The 20434-nt window shown below is 43.8% G+C and overlaps 1 protein-coding gene across 5 annotated transcripts; it reads right to left on the bottom strand.

The window, feature by feature from the left end:
• Nucleotides 1-168: 168 nt before the first annotated feature.
• Nucleotides 169-20319, bottom strand: hdac6 (histone deacetylase 6). Of its 5 annotated transcripts, XM_023835837.2 has the most exons (29): nt 17083-20319; nt 16722-16846; nt 13608-13724; nt 12615-12728; nt 12012-12094; nt 11230-11317; nt 11108-11148; nt 10727-10823; nt 10523-10620; nt 8921-9025; nt 8701-8769; nt 8441-8567; nt 8204-8269; nt 8044-8103; nt 7716-7805; nt 7277-7383; nt 7019-7086; nt 6775-6919; nt 6354-6482; nt 5449-5617; nt 5152-5354; nt 3518-3710; nt 3230-3379; nt 2892-3066; nt 2308-2717; nt 2066-2206; nt 1719-1865; nt 1343-1471; nt 169-1199 (listed from the first exon to the last, which is right to left on the bottom strand). In XM_023835837.2, exons 2-29 carry the CDS (start codon nt 16752-16754, stop codon nt 1122-1124), a joined length of 3432 nt encoding a protein of 1143 aa, XP_023691605.1. In that variant the 5' UTR covers nt 16755-16846; nt 17083-20319; the 3' UTR covers nt 169-1121. The 5 variants fall into 5 exon arrangements, with proteins under 5 accessions (XP_023691605.1, XP_072569171.1, XP_072569169.1 ...); XM_072713070.1 differs by lacking the exons at nt 7716-7805; nt 8044-8103 and having other exon boundaries at nt 8921-8968; nt 17083-20317; XM_072713068.1 differs by lacking the exons at nt 7716-7805; nt 8044-8103 and having other exon boundaries at nt 17083-20316.
• Between the last annotated feature and the right edge of the window lie 115 nt (nt 20320-20434).

The following is a 20434-nucleotide window of genomic DNA, read 5'->3' as shown; positions in this document are numbered from 1 at the left end:
AACCCCCTGGAATGAGCTAGAAAAGACCTTTTGGCCTGTGAAGGAAATACCCACTAAATTGTACAATACAGCTAAGGAAAGCACACAGACATCAGGGAGAAGCCTGTACTGGATAGCAAAACAGGAGATGTGACCAGCTGTATTTGTGCAATAAAAACCAAACCGAGATTGAAAATCATGAAAACGCATGAATGGCAGATAAAAACATTACAAACATTACATTTCAAAATACAGGGTAGTAATGAATGATACAACACAGGACAGTACTTAATACAACAGTGTGCATCAGAAATACTGAAAGGTGATATTAAAGAAACGGTTATAAATTGCCTTTAGAAAACATGTAGAAAAGGTATTATTGCACCATATTGCCGTGATTTTTGCATCGAGATGCCACACGCTCTCCTCAGAAATGAAATATATGCACAAAATAGGATAAGCTTGTAAGAGGGAACATAAATACATTTAAGAAGATTCAACCGAGCTCTGCAAAACATGTTAGAAAAAGGTTTCCAGCTATCGGTGTGTGTCAAGGTGACATGAGTAAAAGTTATGAGATTATAAGAAATGATTTTCTGCTGCTGGTTTGGGCCCCAAGGCCAGATCATTCACTAGTTTACTCTACAGACTAAAGAATGGACAGAATTCAACTGCAGTTCAAGCAATAACTGGATGTGAGCAATTACAGTCATTGTGCCTTTGTGCTACAGTGACTTCACAGCTGAGGCTGTTGATAGTGCTCCTCAACTTTGGCAGCAAACTTCAGGTTTTAGCACCGAAACTGATCGGTATGCACTGACAAAAAGGATGATGACGGAATTAGTCAGCAGAACATGATGGCAGAAACCCCATGATGATATGGTGGGTAGGTGTGTGTGTGTGTGTGTGTTTGTGTTTGTGTTTGTGTGTGTTTGTGCCTGTGGAGAGGTAGCCCAAGCGAGATCCGAAAATGGCAGATGTGACTCTTTGCTGGAAGCAGCACAGCGACGCCATCACAGGTAAGAGGTCGAGTTTCCTTTACCCCTTTCTCCATGCCAAACCAGGCTGCCCCTCTCTGAGCACTTCCAATCACCCCCCTGCCCCCCCACTGTCCACCTCTCCACAAGGTCTTCTCTGTAATCTCAGTGACTCTCTCCCGTATAAGGAATGTTCTCTCCGAACTTGACCTGATGGGCGGCGTTTTTTGCCTCGTATAGCACCTGCAGATCGCCGTGGAGAGCAGAAGGAGAGAACACCAAATTAAGGGGAGAACAGATAAGAAAAGATAAAATGAAGGCCTCGGACACCATTTAGCGACAAACTTCAGCTGGGCAATATGAATACACCTCTCATCTCTCATCACCTTGTTGTGAACATAAGCCTCGCAGCTGTAGCACCATACAGACAGGTCTGCGAAGCTGAGGACCACAGGGTGTTCTGAAACCAGGCCGTGGGTCACCATATGCTGATTGATATACCGGCCGCAGAGCACCTGCCACAAACAAACAGAAGAAAACGGAACAGGCCGGGATCAAACAAGTGGGCCACTACTGACACCATAAAGGCAGTCACATTGTGCACTGCAGCGCGGACCGGAGCAGTGCACCCGAACGCAACAAGCACTGCAGTGCAGACCAGAGCAGTGCACCCGAACGCAACAAGCACTGCAGTGCAGACCGGAGCAGTGTATCCGAATGCAACAAGCACTGCAGTCGTGACAGGGCCCACGGATCACGTACCTTGTAGCAGCTGAGGCAGACCCAGTTCTCTGCATCCGAACCACAGTCTTCACAAGGCAGAAACACATCTATCCCCCCGCTGGGCACCGGCCTGACCGTCTCTAGGTGAGGGCACCATGGCAAGGGGTCCACCACATACATCGTACCCTGGAAAGGGATGGAAACATACCAGCTCAGACACTGTGCTGTAGGGGAGCCTCAACAGGCTGCAAAAAGGCAGGCAACAAGTTTGAGGAAATCAGCTGAGGTTCAGAATAACATTATTTTCCCTTGTTGGCTTTTAAAGAAGCAGAAAATGGCTCGAATGTGTCTAGTTTGTCATATAAAGGACGTAAATAACCCCACACCTCATCTGTCTCCAGGCCTCCAGTAAAGAGCTCAAAGACTGCCCCATCCTTCGGCAACTTTGACCAACCAGACGCCTCGTCCGATTCACCAGGCTCTGGGTTTCCCTTGGCAACAGTAACCATGGCTGGTTCATCGACCAGCTGAGCCCAACAGAAATGCAAAGAACAATGTTTTCAAGACATCATTCACAAAACTTGTGCCATGGACAGAATGCACACTTTCTAAGGACTGAATTACTCACAGGCATAATCATCTTGTCCTGCGGAGGGGTGGAATTGACGGTTTCCATGACCTCTTTCTTTCCTGGTGTCACCTGGGCAGATGGTGGCCCTTTAGCTGGGTTTTCCTGGGAACCAGGCCTCACCTTTCGCCTGGCTCCCCCTACAGGCACAGAGGCTGGGCTGGAGGAACTGTTGTCTAAGTTCAAAGACACAAGGCCCGCCGTGATGTCCTGGAGACCTTCCTCCTGATGGGCAGTCCTGGGCTGCCCTGGTTCCATTGCTTCAGCTGCTGCCGGACTCACAGGAGGAGCACCCTGTTCAGAACCTTTGGCTGGGGTCTCCTGTCTCGGAGACCTCTTGTCTCTGCCACCTGAGACTCGTTTACCCTTTGCTTTGGGCGAAGGCAGAGACAAGCGCAGAGACTCTGGAACTACAAACAGAAGTGGGAAAAAAAAAATCATGCTCAAAATATTTTCCCAGATTATCGACTAAATCTCTGACGTACCATCCAGACATTTTCATGGTTGGGGAGGGGCCGGGGCTAATTCCAACTGACTGAATGCCAGTTGAATGAACTACCCCTTGCTGCAAAATTCCCACTCACTTTGTATTCTCAAAGAACTCCAGTAGAGGGCGTGAGAGCGCAGAACACGGTTGATTGTGACGGAGGCATTGGGATGCGGGGGTGGCAGCGGAGGCAGCAGGGGGAGGCTGTCTCCCAGCAGCGTGCTGGTGCACATTGACATAGACTCGGAAATGGAAGTCAGGTTGTAGCCCCCCTGTGGCAGACAGACATAGAGACACAAGAGAAAGGCGAGTATGAAATTTAGCTCTAATGCTAATCTGCTCCCCAAAATATTTACAATTATTGTGTACATGATAAGGCCAATGAGGGTGTTACACAGTGTCTGTGCACAGCCATGTGAGCAAAGAACACCTTACCTCTAGTATGAGTATGATTCTACCAGCAGCCAGACTCATGAGCAGGTGCGTCAGGTGGGCGTATCCCTCTGGAGTCACATGGTATCCCCCCAGGGGGTCACCACGGGCCGCATCAAAACCCGCAGACAACAGCACCAGTTCTGGGTCAAACTGGCGGGGGTACAGTGAGGAGCTATGTCACGTGCTAACAGACGCAAAAAAGGGCACAAACAGCAGCAATGACAGTAACCAGGCACGTCCCGTGTACTGGCACTTATGAGTGTCCGCTTAACGAGTCTGCCCACGTACTTCTCTGGCAATGGGCATCACCACCGCGTGGAAGGCCGCCAGGTACTCCGAGTCGCCCATCTTCCCGCCACTCCAGGGAATGTTGACGTTGAAGCCGCGGCCCTTTCCCCTGCCGACCTTGTCGAAGTCGGCATCATCAGAGGAGGGGAAGAACAGGCCATTGTCATAGCGGTGCAGCGAGATGTACAGCACACTGTGCGGCAGAGAGAACAGGGAGGGAAACACCCCCTTTATGTCGGCAATGCGAAGAATGAAAGACAACCAAAGAAGCTCGTTTTAGACTGAATCGCGACTTACCACTAACGCAGGAGTCACCTACATGACCATGTACACAGATCAATAATTAAAAAAGGAGCAGATTTACGTAACCTCAGTGTTGCTTGGCACCTGACTGTACTGGTAATGGTATGGTGATCACTAATGATGACCAAGTTATGCTTTTGTTAACTCTGTTTCAAATTAATGAGTTCCATAATATTTTGGTTTAACTGACATTTACTTAATATTGCATGCATCCAATCAGAGTAAAGCATTACTCAGTGTAGGACTCCAATAATTCACATACTCTCCGTGCTCTCTAAATCAACCAGGATCATTCCAAGCCATTGCACTGACTGGCAGCTGAACCTCAGACTCATATCTGCTAATCACTGCAAAGATTCAGTGCAGCCTGAACTACAGCATGACATGCATAAATTTACACTGTAATGTTTTTTATGTAAAGCAGCTGACTACTTATTATCTGTCTACCCAGATGGATACTCTGCTGGAGCAGTTCAGCTTCAGATCTGTCGCCACAGCTAGGGGGTCTACGGCAAACCCGCGACCTCGGCGGTCCGCAGCACTAAACGCCACGCCCCCGGCCGCCTGGACGTCGGCTGAGCCGCTGTCATAAGAACATAAGACATTTACAAACGAGAGGGGGCCATTCGGCTCATCAAGCTCGTTTGGGGAGAACTTAACTAATAGTTCAGGATTGTTAAAATCTTATCTAGCTCTGATTTAAAGGAACCCAGGGTTTTAGCTTCCGCTACACTAGCAGGAAGACTATTCCATACTCTAACTACACAAAAGTTTTTTCTCAAATCCAGTTCCACCTATGGCCACGAGTTCTAGTATTTAAACTAATATTAAAGTAGCCATTTGGCTGAACAGCATCCAGAATCTTATATACCTGGATCATGTCCCTGCCTTAATCTCCTTTGCTCAAGGCTGAACAGATTCAGCTCAGCTAACCTCTCCTCATATGACATTCCTCTAAGACCAGGAATTATTCCTGTAGCCCTATGTTGAACCCTTTCTAAGGCAGCAATATCCTTTTTAAGGTATGGTGACCAAACCTGTACACAGTATTCTAGGTGGGGTCTTACCAAGGAATTGTATAAACTTAGCATCACCTCCCTTGACTTAAACTCCACACACCTAGAGATATAACCCAACATCCTATTGACCTTTTTTATTGCTTCCCCACACTGGCGAGAATGGGACATGGAAGCATCAACATACACACCGAGGTCTTACTCATAATCAGCTACCTTTATTTTATTGGAACAAATAAAATATCTGTACTTTATATTTCTGCTCCCTGCATGGATTACCTTACATTTATCCACGTTAAATTTCATCTGTCCTACCTATCGTCATCCTCAAAGATGTGCTGGGTGCCGTTGCCATGGTGCACGTCCCAGTCCAGGATGAGGACCCTGAGGGGCTTCTTAGCAAAGGTCTGGGCGTAGCGCGCGGTCAGAGCCGCCGTGTTGAAGAAGCAGAAGCCACAGGCCACATCTCTCTCGGCGTGGTGGCCGGGGGGGCGCACGATGGCCACCGCGTTCCTCACCTGGACACAAACAGGAACAGCACACCACAGGCATTCGCTGCCTAGGGGAACGCGGGCCTACATGACAGATATGGATTAATGCAAGATTAAGGACCTGTCCAGTGAGCACAGCCTCAGCCGAGTTGAAACAAGTGCCAGCTGCCAGCAGGGCACATCTGTAGCTCTCACTGCTGATGTAGATTGAGTTGTACTCATCTCCCAGCCTATGCAAATCCCTGGGCTTCATCCCCTCTGTTGACTTGATCTTAGCTATATGCTCCAAGCTGGGAAAAAAAGGGGTGATGTGATCAGAATTAGAGACGAAGCAGTTTAAAAATTTAATATCACGATTAAAGTGACTAGACATATCACAGTGATCAGTATTATCTCAGTATTGTTAAACTGTTTTGAAAAAGCACCGATGCACAAACTGAAATAATTTCACGAAGTCTCATATCAAAAATGAGAAATAAAATTAGTAGAATTATGCAATTTTTGTTTGCGTGAACATTAAAATAATAATACCTTATGAAAACACATGAAAACATTAACATTAAAAAGCTCTGCAGTGCTGTCACTGCCTTCTGCAGTGCTGTCACTGCCTTCTGCCATGTTTAACTGACACAAATCAAACCCATGTTGCATGTTGCACCTGCTTACCTGTGTCTAGGAGACTGTTACTAACTTTCTTTGATGCTGGACAGTATTTACCTTTAATTTTTCAAAGCACGGTAATCAGGCACAGTTTTCAAGATAACTAAAATTCTAATCGGTAATACTAAGTGTCTAGAATTTTACCATGAAACTGGAAATCATTTCATCCATAATCAGAATAATGAGCTAAACAGAAAAGTAAACTGGGAAACTGGGAGCACAAAAATCCACCAAAGAGGATGGCTCTGATCCAATATCACCAAAATAGGCTCAGAAATGTGGACATGTGCTGGCTGAATCAGCACAACAGGAGAAATGCATCAACACACAGTTTCCATGACTACCGATCACTGGATCCCACTCTACCTGTGACACGTGGCCAGCTCCTCCTCCGTGGCAAGGCGTGCCGGTATCCGTAGGCAACGGGAGACAAGGCCCAGTTCCTTGTGACGGGAGAATATGCGGGAGATCCTCTGCGGTTGCTCAGGGTGATGGCTGCATGGGTGCAGAGGTTTAAAAGCTCAGGTTTAAAACACCTGGTGTCGCCACGATGGCCAGCCAGATGACATGTGACCCAGGGGAATCCATTAGCTGTTTATTTTTTAGCAACAGTGTCCTGCACGTTCAATTCAACAAACTGTTCGTATTAGTACCAATAATATTAAGGAATGAATCCACATAAACAAAAGTAACCGACATACTGGATCTTGCTTTGATCCCATATAGAGGTATCTCCTACACTGTGCCTGAATAATGACTGCCCTGGGGATGACCCTCCTCGGTTCACCTGTCCCACATGTTGTGGTGCTCCATCATCCTCTGATCATACGCCAGCCCTGTGATCTGTGCAGGCATCTCCCCTAGGCCCTCACCAGAGGGCTCCACTGAGGCCGGGTGAACGGGGCTCGTCTCCTTGCACATCGGGCCGCCTTCTGTGGACGGACACAGGTGACCCAGACGATCAGGGAGCTGAATGGAAAATGTCACTGCGGTGGGTAGAAGCTTAACCCCAAGCGGCACTGAACGCATACCTAGTATCTGCAGGCTGGTCCAGAAGGGATAAAGTGAAGAGATGGTCTGCGAGATGGACTTCAGGGCACTGGGAGAGTCACAGACACAGGCGCAGGGGAGCAGAGAGCACATGCAGCTCATGAACAGCAGTTATGGGAAGCAGGCGCCTTACATACGATACATCAGTCAGTAGGCAAACAGGACGCTAGAACCGAATCTTCTGTAAAACGCAGTAACAGTAGTGGCAGTTAGTGTCCAGCTGTTCTATGAATGCTCACCTGTCGCTGGGGGCTCTCTGTGGCACCAGGCGGGGGCAGGACTCTCCGAGCAGCAACCTGACGCAGGCGCACACCCCATCTGCGGTAGCCTGAGGGTTATACCCTCCCTGAACAAAAAGGGCATCAGTCAGAGACCAGCATGCACAGCCCTTTATAACAGTTGTTCTCAACCTTTTTGCACCACGACCCAAACGTTTACCATGCTCTATATCAAGTATAGGTCTAAATTAACGCTATGATCAAACATGCAGTAAACTCTGTAATTAACGCTAATCAATGCCTATTGCACAAATCTGATTGGATGTGCCAGTGAATTTTAAATTAAGGATCTGTGGTTTGGCTTCTTGGATTGGTTGAGTGTTCACTAGTTTTGCACCAAGCGTTTGCAGACATGGGTTGAAAATTCTGCTTTATAGCACTTCCTGTGAACCTCTAGTACCTCCAGTGCCAGGATGAGTCTGCCCTGGGCAAGACCCTGCAACAGGTGTGTTAATACAGCAAAGCATTGTGGGCTAGCAGACATCTCTCCCTGGGGAAACACACAGAGAAGACACACACCCAGCAGTAAAGCAGGCAGAGTTACAGCAACATCAATTTCCTATTTCTAAACACTGCCACAAAAAGTACAGTGCTATATATTAATTTATTCTTTTGCTAAGCAGAAGGATGTGTTTTACTACCATATCGATGGCATCTACGCTGCAGATCGGACCATCCTCTCCTAAAAGTGGTGTCAATGTTGCGCACAAATAAAAGTCAGAACTTGCCTTAGGATCCCCTGCCAAACAGTCAAAGCCAGCCGCCACGAGGACCAGCTGAGGCCGAAACTACATAGACAACAAGCCTGTTAGGGACCGTCTACAAACAGCTTGCAAGTTTTTAAGTACATCAACGTACAAAAACGTCTAGTCTGCAGTGATACAATACCTCATACGCCACGGGCAGGAGCAGTTGCTGGAAGGCGGCGATATAGTCTGCATCCTTTACACCGGTCTACAGGGTAAAAAGGGAGCCATGAATGAGCACAGCGCCATCTACAGGTACAGCAGGAAACAGGTGAACTTGTAGCATGTTTTATACAGCACTAATTGATTTAGAACTATGAACACCGACATAAAAGGAAGAGCAGGGGATAAAAAGAGCAGGCAGGAGTGCAGAGTGCACCTTGTTCCATGGTAGGTTGATGTTATAGCCCTCACCGACCCCAGAGCCCAGCGCCCCACTGTCAGATTCGGGAAGGTGGGGCCAGAAGGCACCTCCCTCATATCTGTGCACTGAGAAGTACAGCACACTGTGGAGAGAAAGCAGACACTATCACACACGCAGCCCACGCTTCACCTTGTTCTTGTGTACTGCTGTCTTACAAATTTTGAACCTGGTCAGGTTGAGTGGGTAAAAACAGGCGCGGGCCCTTGAGTCCGTACCTGGGGTCCTCCTGGAAGCTGTACTGGATTCCCTGGCCGTGGTGCACATCCCAGTCCACAATCAGGACCCTGGGCAAAAAAATACACAGCTGAGCTCGGCGCACACTGTCATGGGCTCTAAGAACTGGATCATTACCTTCTCATGATGAAGATCAGAGGAGAAACAAACAGCAGGGAGGTGAGGGAGAGACCGCGAGGCGGATGCGTCCTTCACGCTCACCGCTCCAGGCCGTGCTGAGTCTGTGCGTATCGAGCCGCAATGGCCAGGCTGTTGAACATGCAGTAACCGTTCATCTTGTCTGCCTGTGCATGGTGACTAGGGGGTCTGGGGGGGGGAGCGGCCACAGCCGGCATTTATTAAAGTGAACAGCTTCAGAACAGCATCAGGATCTAATGTTTTTAAAAGGATAACAGAGCATCAAATATCATCTATAAAAACCTAATTCAGCATTGTATTCAGCACCACGTAACACTTAGCGTGCGCCTTCTGAAAGTAAATATTCATAATTTCTATTGAACAACACTAACATTTAAACACATGCGAACTAGGGCTGTAACAGCACACGTACTCATCATGTGCCATTCAGATACATCATTTTCAGTTCAGCATGCACTGCGAGACAAGTTAATACATTTCTTGAACTTAATTCACAAACAGATTGTCAACACGGAAAAAATTATGGTAATTTTAGCTGAGAGTTGGTTACGGCTAATGCTGGTTACAGTCAGTCATAGTGGGCAATTTAGGAACAGTATGGTCTATATTTCTGCTCCCTGCATGGAACTTAAATCTCCCTGAAATTCAAATTCAACTCCAATTCTGTTCCCCGTAGTTTTTTTTCCAATCCCAGCTCCAGTTCCATTTCCTGATTTGGACTGGAATTGGTCAATGCATTCCGAAATGGCCCCAACCCTGATATATAGGGCCCATATATATATATATGTATATGTGTGTGTGTGTGTGTGTGTGTGTTTGAGAGAGAGAGACTAACGGCTCTGCTATACCAAACTTGGATATGTTGCTGGAAACACAAATGCTAACTCACTTGAGACGACATCATCCGAGTGACATCATCCGAGTGTGTGCACGACTGGAAGGCAGAACAGCCCCTACATCAGGGGTCTCCAACTCCGGTCCTGGAGAGCTACTATCCAGCAGGTTTTCTATCCTATCTGGCTTCTGATGAGCCGCACCTGTTCTCAGGTAAATACCAGGCCAGGTGTGGCTCATTAGAAGCCAAGTGGAACAGAAAACCTACTGGATAGTAGCTCTCCAGGACCGGAGTTGGAGACCCCTGCCCTACATGATTGTCTGTCTGTGCTGTTTAAGGCGCTTTTGTCAGTAAATTCAGACTGTGATAAAAACAGTAATGGCAGCTGTAGGGGTGTTTATTGCTACAGATATGTGACCGTTCTCATCAGCAGAGAACACAGGATTTAGATGGGATTCAGTTCATTATGATTGTTATCATGTTATACTTTTGATTTTTGAATGTTTTTTACATATTTACTTTTATAATGTGCAAAGAGATTTGTCTCTTAGGTTTTGTTATTCAGACTTGTTGACAGGCACACTGCCTTTGGCTTACAATTGTTCCTGATTGTGCTTGTGTTTGCAGTTTTAATAATAAATAATTTCAAATTACATTTTCCCTGCTGTACCAAAACTGCACCAAAAAGGGCTTTCAAAACCAAGGTTTGTGCTGAACCATGAATGTTGTGTAAAGTTACATTCCTAACGCAAACTGATTTTCCTGAATCAATACGATCGATAACATTTGAATTGTCATTTAAAATAAACACACAGTCTGCTCCATCCTACCTGGTGACAGCAAAGCCGTTTCTCAGTTCCGATTTCAGCACTTTGTCAATGAGCTGCAGGACAGCACCCACTGCCACTGTGGCAGAGTGGAAGGATTCCTACAAGCGGGAGCACGGAACATCACATGTCACGGACAGACCGCCAGTGCATGAGAGTCACCCAACAAGCAGAACAGCCAGTCGGGGGGGGGGGGCAAAGACTCACAGGATGCAGGTAGATAGAGTCGTAGGTTTTGGAGAGAGACATGAGCTCGCTCTCAGACATCTTCTGGGTGGATTTCATCAGCTCGACATACTGCTTTCTACTCAGGGCAGAGATTAGCACACGGTTAACAAGCCGTGAAAGATGCTGAGGCGAACAGCATTTTGCCACTCTAGACAGCTGTTTCCAGAGTAACACGCAGAGCTTGCTGCGTGTTTCTGAAAAGATGGACCAGCAGCAATGGTCAGGCTCTGGTGGCTTATGATTATTTTAAGTTAAATGGCAAAAGGTCAGCCGCACCCTGTCCTCCAACCCCCGGTCCCATTTTCCACACAGATCGCCCTACGAAAGAGGCATCAGATACCTGCTTATGAATGGACTTACGTGTGGACAAGCAGAAGGTCCTGGTCTGTCGCAGGCCTCGCCTGAAAGACAGCAAACAAGCAGGAAAACTCGGCTGATCAGAGGGCTGTAAAGGTGCCGCCGGCCCCCCGTCATGGACGTACCTCCACTTGGACACAGCGAGACAGCAGCCTCTGGCTCTCCAACTTCTCCATTACAGCCGTCACTCTCTCAGGACACTCAGGGTGGCCGCTGAGGAACACGCACCATAAGGCCAGGTTAACAAGGGCAGCACCATCGCTGCTATTTCACAAGCCTCGCTGTTTCTGAGATGCTCTGACCCAGTCGTCTGGCCGCAACGATTTGGCCCTCGTCAGAGTCACTCCGATCTCTACCCTCTCCATTTCTTCTACATTCAACACATCGACTGCGAGTACTGAATGTCAGCTTAGAGCCTAATACATCCCAGACCCGTTTTTACAAGATAGACGTTATTCGTATATCCTCCTGAGACCCAAGGAATAAAGTGTCCTTCAATTTTAGGTTATTTGTCTTTGGAGGAAATAAGACATCTTACAATTTAGATTTTTTCAAATTTATTTTTATTTCTAATTTCACAGCATGTTCTCTTTAGTGTACAACAGGAATAAATATGTTTCCTTACATCAGTGAAAAGACGGATGCAAAAACAAAATGTCCACTACAATGGACATAAATGAATGGGTGGGGTCTCAGGAGGATATCACAGATCAGTGACAGAGTTTTGTTGCAATGAATACAATTTTTTATTACCATCATATTTGTGGATGGTTGATAAGTGAGGTATATAAGTGATCATAAATAGTGCTTAATAGCTCATGTTCAGTAGAAATAAATAATATTTTGCTTTACTAATGTCCTAGATGGTAGAACTTGGACTGTTGTGAACCTGTTGTGAAAGCAGTACCTGTCCCAGAGGCAGCAGGGGCGGGCAAAGACGTCGCTGTAAACGAGGCCAGTGCCTGTGGCTTTCAGCTTGCTGTTCAGGTCCTGAGAAGCAAGAAACCAGGATCTCACATTCATCAGCTTCAGTTCAGGCAGTGAAACAACTCACACCGTACTACAGCCAATCACTCATTAAATTTCATCCGTGGAAATCAGTCATATCTTCTAGAAATGGAAGCGCTGAATAGAGAGCAGCTTCTTACTGTTCATGCAACACCGTACAGGTGTGTAGTAGTTCCCCTGCTGGATTTGCAAGACCTTGATATGATCAGGAATTTGTGTGTATTTAATGGGCAATTTTCCCACAAAGGGGGTGAAACAACCTGACGCTCAGAACTAACCTCTTAGCGCTATTACCACACAAGATTTGAACCCTCAACTTTGGAGATATGGGCGTAGATCCCAAAATCACTGAGCAGTGCACCACCCCAATCCTCCAACTGGTTTCATTACATGTTTTTATACTGGAAAGGATTCAGTAATGGCGTCAAACCTGCTGCCAATCCCCAGGCTAAAGGATGCCTCAGTCACATCTCCCTATCATAAAGAAATACTGCACAGATACCAGGTTCTTGAGCTGCTTAGCCATCTCCTCTTCTCCTCTGCTCTGCTCCATCCTTCCTTTCTTCTTGGCCTCCTGGAGGCTGGTCTTCTTGCTGCAGGGTTTGCTGTTCTTCTTCTAAGGAGACAAGTTTCACACGTATGAGTTGAGCAAGGAGCACACAGATGCTGCCGGTCGGCAAAAGTGTTACGATAACTTAAAAAGCATGTTAACAACACAGGAAAAGCCACGTTTTCTGAACAGGACCTCTGCACTTCTGTGCCCTACGAACAGGAATCTGTTAACAAGTGTCAGACCATTCGGAGCAAAGTCTACAGGAGCATAAAACAACACTGAAGGGCTCATAGCTTACAGTTTTCCTTTTTTTATCTGGCATATTATTCCACTGCAGAGAGATCCTATCCAATAGTATTAAGTGTTTGTTCCATTTAATAAATGTTCATTATTGCTGCAGATGAAACACACTAAGAAAATGGTTAATCAACTGCTTCCAAACGGACAGTTCCAGGCAAAAATGTATTTCTATAATGCAGTTTGGTTAAAAGGGAAGACATAGCTTAAACAATTTTAACCATATAGTTATTTTTATTCATTGACCTATTTAGCTCCAAAAAGAAGTTTGAAATCTATTTGCTTACACAGGGCTGAACTGGCATTAAAAATCAGCCCAAGACTTTGATGTCCCCTATGGTAAATTTTGCTTACTGGTTTAGTGGGTCCCCACAACACATTTTGCCCCCAGTATGCTAGATTGCCAGCCGAACCCTGGGTTTACAATTTCTTTTTACATTGCTTCAAAACACCCGAAATATTCAAGCAGCACTTTAAGGTCACTGCTATCACTGCACTTAGTGCGGAAGAAAATACATCATTTAACTTCACTGCTATAACTGGATTTAAAAGAAAAATAATTTCTTGAAGACGGCATTGTGATTGTAGAGCTGCAAGAATAAAATGCATCAGACACGCAGCAATTTGGCCGGAGAGACAACTTACTTTGGACTTGGAGTCCGGTGATTTAGGGGAACAGGACGACCCTCTAAGGGATCTTGATTCTGGGGGGTTAGGGGGAGAATCCATGCTAGAGCTAACTTCCAAATGTTGCAAAAATCTCTGCAATGAAAAAGTTTTTATATTATTATTATTATTATTATTGTGTCACTAGGGCAGGAGTGGCCATCCTGACCCTCAAAAGCCAGAGTCTTGCAGATTTCAATGCATTTTCATTAGTATTCAAGTAAAACGCCTGACAGATGGGGTAAATTTCATTACCAAATTAAAAATCTGAAGACTACCGATTAAGAGAACATATTAACCTATATATACCTAAAAATACCTCCATTATTTCGATTTATTATTATTTATTAATCAGGGAGTACCTATACACGAAAGAAAATCAGTATTTTTACAGCGACTCAAAGCATTAAGTGACAAGGCTCGAAGGATGATTGTACTGTATATAAAATGGACATTTGTTCGTAGGCCCTATAAGTCGACTGGCACCAAGGCTGATATTTTACCTAAACAAACAATATACACATCTAAAAAGAAGCTGAATTATGACATGAGCAATCGTATTGTTTTAATGGCAGATAAAAACAACTCTCCCAATGGAAAAAACCGCTACGGTAGGTGTGGATTACATAGCATTTTTCAACAACTGCAATAACACTTAGTTTTACTATACATTGACAAATAGCTAATAAGTCTTACTGTAAAATCGGTAAAATTTTGATTATTTAATCCGCTGATAAACCGCTGTCAACTGACTATATTACAAAAGACAGCAAGACAAAGGGCACTACATCAGATGAATATAGCCTGTATAACTGCAATATAGTTTTTAAATATGTACATACTACTTATAAGATCAGACAACCGCGTATATTAATGTTTAGTAATAACTATATGTCTAGTCATTTTGCACATGACACTTTACTTGCAGATTTCCGAGATAATTGTCAGAGAATGACCAGATTAAATACACATTGTGCCGATTTTAAATAAGTTACACCTTCTACCATAAAGAGGCCCCCGAACCTCTAAACAACCTGGTAAATAATATATTACTGTAATAATATTCCAGAAGAAGCAGTGTGTATATTTCATATAGCCGAAGCTGTAACTATTACTTACTTCAATATATTACAGCGCTGCCCGAGCGCTCAAATTGAAAATAGGTCGCAGTAGGCACGCCCCTTTGCTCAGAGGCGCTTCTCGATGACGACAACGAAACGTGACGTGAAAAGACGGAGCGCCGTTATGAACATGCACAGTTCAACAACATTTGGTGAATGTGTTGGTATGTTGCAAGCAATGTGTACTCTTATATTACGTATAGTTAGTTTCTAGAGGCCACTCTATTATTAGCTTGCGCTAATTTTGTTGACTGTGGTAATTAAAAAAATTGTACAACGGAATGGCACGGATGTAAGAAAGACTTAAAACATAAAAAGAAAAATTCATTATGAGAAGAGTAAACTTTGCTAAAGGTTCACACCAATAGTGAGTTTACAGGAAAACATCTGAGACTTAACTAACACTAAGAACCTGCAGATGTTTTAGTTCAGATGTCAAACCACATTTCCATGGGTATGTTTAGTGTCCCTGGTTGGCATAACTTATTCATGTATTGGAATAATTCAGCTTCAGCTATCTGAGGTCAACAAAATTAATGGAATTTAGCACTGAAACCAGTTAATAGTCCAACAGCTAATGCAGTAAACTTAAGTTCCTCAGGTGCCTTTGCAGTTTTAGTAATGTAATATAACATTAATTATTAGTTTCCAGTTTCAGTTCCTTTTCTCCATCTCTTATGCCCCCCACTTTTATTAGAATATATGCTATTTTGTTGATGTTATATGATGTAAATAAATGTTTTCCTATCTGTTTCATTTGAGTCAGTTTGTCTGTGTTTCCATGCCTGTTTATTCATACGTCTTATCTGCACTGATTGTATTTACAAGCCTACTATACTTTCTGTATCAAACAGTGTGTTGGACGTTGTGTCCTTTAAACTTTTCATTTTGTCTTTTTTCTGTATTTTGTGTTCTTATTTCTGTCAGATTGAAAATGTATCTATTTCAGGAGTACTGCTTTACTCTTCATTTCTCCTCAAAATGTCACATTGCCCACCACTCAGTATGTTGTAGTGATGCTGATGAAATAAAAAATTTTTTTTTTTAAAGCTGTCAACAAAATAGCATATAATAGCTGTCAACAAAATAGCATATAAGCACTATTGTATTCAAATTCATACATTCTTAATTTGTAAATCACAGCAAATAAGAATTATGGCAGTGGTGAATACTCTGATTTAATAGATGTCTTGCTGATAACTTCTTATACCACTAACAAAAATTTTGAAATATTCAGGTAAAATCTTACAGATCATTCCAGGAGTTTTTTTCTAAACTTGAATGGCTGCTTAATAATCCTCAACCCCTTGAAAATGTTGACCATAATACCTGTCTGTTATATAAGATACCACTTGATTTGATTCCAAAGACCTGTGTAGATTTAAATAAATCCTCAGGGTTCAAAAATCAAAGCAATATTGTTAAGCATTAGACACCTTGCGTGGTCAAACATCAACAAAAGCTACACTGATTATGTGAATTTATTATAAAGAGCATGACTTGATACACAGGCTTTAACTAAGCTACCAGCCCCAGAGGTCTTGTAGTAACTGGGTTATTGTACTCAAGGTAAAAGATGAATGACAGGCAGATTTTAACTGCACAGGATACAGTCAGTATATGTGCAGAGTTGGACATAGATATACTGTATATGAGGAAGGGTACAGGAAAAGAGGGTTTGGAGGCACAGGGTGACAAATAACAGTCCACCACCAACAGCTCAAATGAGAAGAGAGGGAGTGCAACTGGGTAAGAGCCAGTGAAGGAAGAGTGTGAGTGAGGGAGCATGGGCACCAACGGATGGGCCTGTGAGTTGGCTGGACCTGTCCTGTGGTTGCTAATCTCTCCCTGTCATTCATGGCCATTTCCCCACTTTGGGGCTGCCCACCCTACCAGAAAGAAAAAAAAGAGAAACACAACCCGCCTGCCACTCAGATAAACGAATAAACAGACCCATGCCATCACCACCAACCTCCTTCTGTATGCCTTTCCTTTCCTTTTGCATTCTTTTTTTTTAAGTCCGGAAAACCATAAGCCTCCTGCGTTGCACAATGAGGCTCCAACCAAGGCGTGAACAGGACGACTATGTGGTCAACCCTGAAAGTGAGAGAGAATGAAGAGGGAGGAGTTGTAGATGGGAGAGAAAAAGTTGTTCTTCACTTGAACCCTTGTCCTATTCACATTACATTGGGTATCTTTTGGGCTCCCAGAACTGAAATACTCCTCCATTTGTTCCAAGTTACTTCTAATTTGGAGAACATCAAAATGTTGCTCTTGGTGCACATTTGTTGTCTACACAACATTATAAAAATGGATACAGTGAAGGGACTTACTTGGAGAACACTAATTGAAACATCTGTTTTCATGGTACACTTGGGTATCTTCATCTGTAGCATGTCCTTTCATGGATACTTTCAGAAAACTTTGAATTTACCAGTTACTAATGATGAATGGAAATGCAAGGCATGTTAAGTCTGAATTTGAGTTGGTTGACCATTAACAGCTCTTGGTGGGTCAGTACCTCCATGTGAGAACCACTCCAGAAGACATTGTCTGTTCACTTTGACTATTGAGTTCTGTTGGCTCTATAGTGCGAAAGAATTATACTAGAATATAAGCTGGGTAACATGCATGGTGGAGGCCTGAGGAAAGTTTGGAAGAGCAGAGAAGAAGTTGGCAATAGCGATAGCTGCTGGAATGATGGAGCTAGTATGATCTTGTAAATTATATGAAACTATGCAACAGCTGGTTGGAGAGCTTAAGCAATTAAGTCACAGAATTCCATTGCTTGATGGTATTGGAGCATAGATGCCTTATCTGTTATAGATGTGTAAAATCTATACATTTATTCATGTATGTCTTCCCCAAACTACATGGTATTTGAGTACCAATCTGAAATGCCACCATACATTCCCTGAAAGTCTAGATACCTCATGCTGTGATTTCTGTGATCAAATGAACATTTATTATGAATACTGTTAGCACAAATAATGACAATGACATTCTGTCATTATGGTAAGTGTGCTTATTCTAAATTAGCTTTGCTTGATATCTTTGAAGATGCCACACAAAACCATATAAAATGAATCTAGTGTCTTGCCAACAGGAATTTTGCCAAAAGATATTGTTGGCCCATTGACTACTTTTAAATATCTGAGGAGTTCAATGGCTGATATCAGGGAAAATGCACATCAAACAGCAAAATTGTGTTGCAACCTATACACTGGCCTGGAAAAAATATGATTTGTGCTAAAAGTCTTATCCCAAAGGCTAAATAAAGTTTAGAAGAATGCTTGGAATTACTTTGTAAAAATAAACAATTTGTTTTTCAAAGAAAGATACAATTATTTGGTTTACAATTACATTTCAGCAGATCCAACACAGTACTCCACGAAGTCAGTACAGTTACAGATCATGATGACATACTGTGGTGGGGATGCTTTATCTTCAAACAGAGATCAATAGCTTTGAGGGAATTTGAGAGAAAGCCAATTTCATACAGGCAAAAATATAATATGCCTTTCTGTGAGAATGTGATTGGAAAAACAAGACCAAAGTTGCACTAGAATGGATTAGAAGTAAGAAAAGTGAAAATCCCTGAGGAGACCAAGCAAAGTTCTGACTCTATTCCTATTAAAAGCTTGAAAATTGCTATACATAAGCAACATGAGAGCGCTTGAGCAGATCTGCCAAGATTAGGGAACAAAAATCACAGCATAGCACTGGGCAGAGTCGGCGTATTACAGGATGGTTCTGGAAATTTGCTAGGCATTGTATAGAACCGGGGTGGCCAGTCTTATCCACAAATAGCCAGTGTGTATGCAAGCTTTTGGTATAACCTTTAGGTCAGCTGTGAGGACTCTTCAGCCAATCAGTCCTTTAATTGCTAATTTAATTAAGGAGTTGCAGCAAAAACCCGTGTACCCATTTCTGGGTAAGATTGTCCATCCCTGGTATAGAACTGGCTGCTATTTCATTGCAATGCAATAAATAACTGCTAAATATTGAACATGTCGTGCACTGGCATCCCAGATTGAGTTGAGATGCAAGGAAGAGTTTTATCAAGTAATTATTAGAGGTCATATATACACTATATTGCAAAAAATATTGGGACACCCCTCCAAATCATTGAATTTAGGTGTTCCAATCACTTCCATAGCCACAGGTGTATAAAATCAAGCACCTAGGCATGCAGACTGCTTCTACAAATATCTGCGAAAGAATCAATAGCTACAGACCTCCAAACTTCGTGTGGCCTTCAGATTAGCTCAATAACCATGTGTAGAGAACTTCATGGAATGAGTTTCCATGGCTGAGCAGCTGCATTGAAACCTTACATCCCCAAGTGCAATGCAAAGCGTTGGATGCAGTGGTGTAAAGTACACTGCCACTGGACTCTAGAGCAGTGGGGACGTGTTCTCTGGAGTACTGAATCATGCTTCGCTATCTGGCAATCCGATGGATGGGTCTGGGTTTGGCAGTTGCCAGGAGAATGGTACTTGTCTGACTGCATTGTGTCAAGTGTAAAGTTTGGTGGAGGGGGGATTACGGTGTGGGGTTGTTTTCAGGGGTTGGGCTTGGCCCCTTAGTTCCAGTGAAAGGAACTCTTAATGCTGCAGCATTCGAAGCCATTTTGGACAATTTCATGCTCCCAACTTGGTGGGAACAGTTAGGGGATGGACCCTTCCTGTTCCAACATTACTGCGCACCAGTGTGCAAAGCAAGGTCCATAAGGATATGGATGAGCGAGTCTGGTATGGAGGAACTTGACAGGCCTGCACAGAGCCATGACCTCAACCCGATAGAACACCTTTGGGATAAATTCGAGTGGAGACTACGAGCCAGGCCTTCTCGTCCAACATCAGTGCCTGACCTCACAAATGCTCTCCTAGAACAATGATCAAAAATTCCCATAAACTGACTCCTAAACCTTGTGAACAGCCTTCCCAGAAGAGTTGAAGCTGTTATAGCTGCAAAGGGTGGGCCAACTCCATATTAAAGCCTATGTATTAAGAATGGGATGTCATTAAAGTTCATTCCCAATAGTCCCAATACTTTTGGCAATACAGACGCTCCTCTACTCTACTCCTCTACTCTGAATGCGATACGTTCCGAATGGCCGTTCGTAACTTGAAATGTTCGCAAGTCATTATTCAACATCATTTTAAGGGTATACACAAGTACAAAGAACTAGGATGCTGGGAGTTTGCACGCTTCACTGCTGCGCGGCGGGAATAGCGGGCAGAAGTCTTACTAGGCGGCACTGGCGCGCAGAAAAAAAAATTGATGTTGTGGACAGGAAACAAGAGCCCAATGAACACAATTTGGACTTAGTCCTCTTCATATGTCTGAAAGTTCCTAAGTAGAGAAGTGTCTGTATAGTGTATGTATATATAGTAAGTATTCATGTAATGCATGCCGTTATCAGCACTGTCTTTGGAAGTGGCGTGATCCCTAATGAAATACCTGGCTTCTTCATTTTGCTTAGAAAAGTGCTCTCTCCCACGAGGAAGATTCAGGAGGAACACCCAGACAGAAATCACGTGAAATGACCCCTGGGATCAGAGATCACACGTGTAATACTGAATTTTCAAATTCCACATCTCAAAGAAAACTCCCAAGTTTTTGGTCCATCTGATTGCTTTAAAAAGCAGTACCATATCAAAACAGTATTTCATATTTTCT

Source organism: Paramormyrops kingsleyae, chromosome 6 (assembly GCF_048594095.1).
Source record: "Paramormyrops kingsleyae isolate MSU_618 chromosome 6, PKINGS_0.4, whole genome shotgun sequence".
Taxonomy (NCBI): Eukaryota; Metazoa; Chordata; class Actinopteri; order Osteoglossiformes; family Mormyridae; genus Paramormyrops; species Paramormyrops kingsleyae.
The sequence above is the reverse complement of the archived record's forward strand: the minus strand, read 5'-3'. Positions and strand labels throughout refer to the sequence as shown.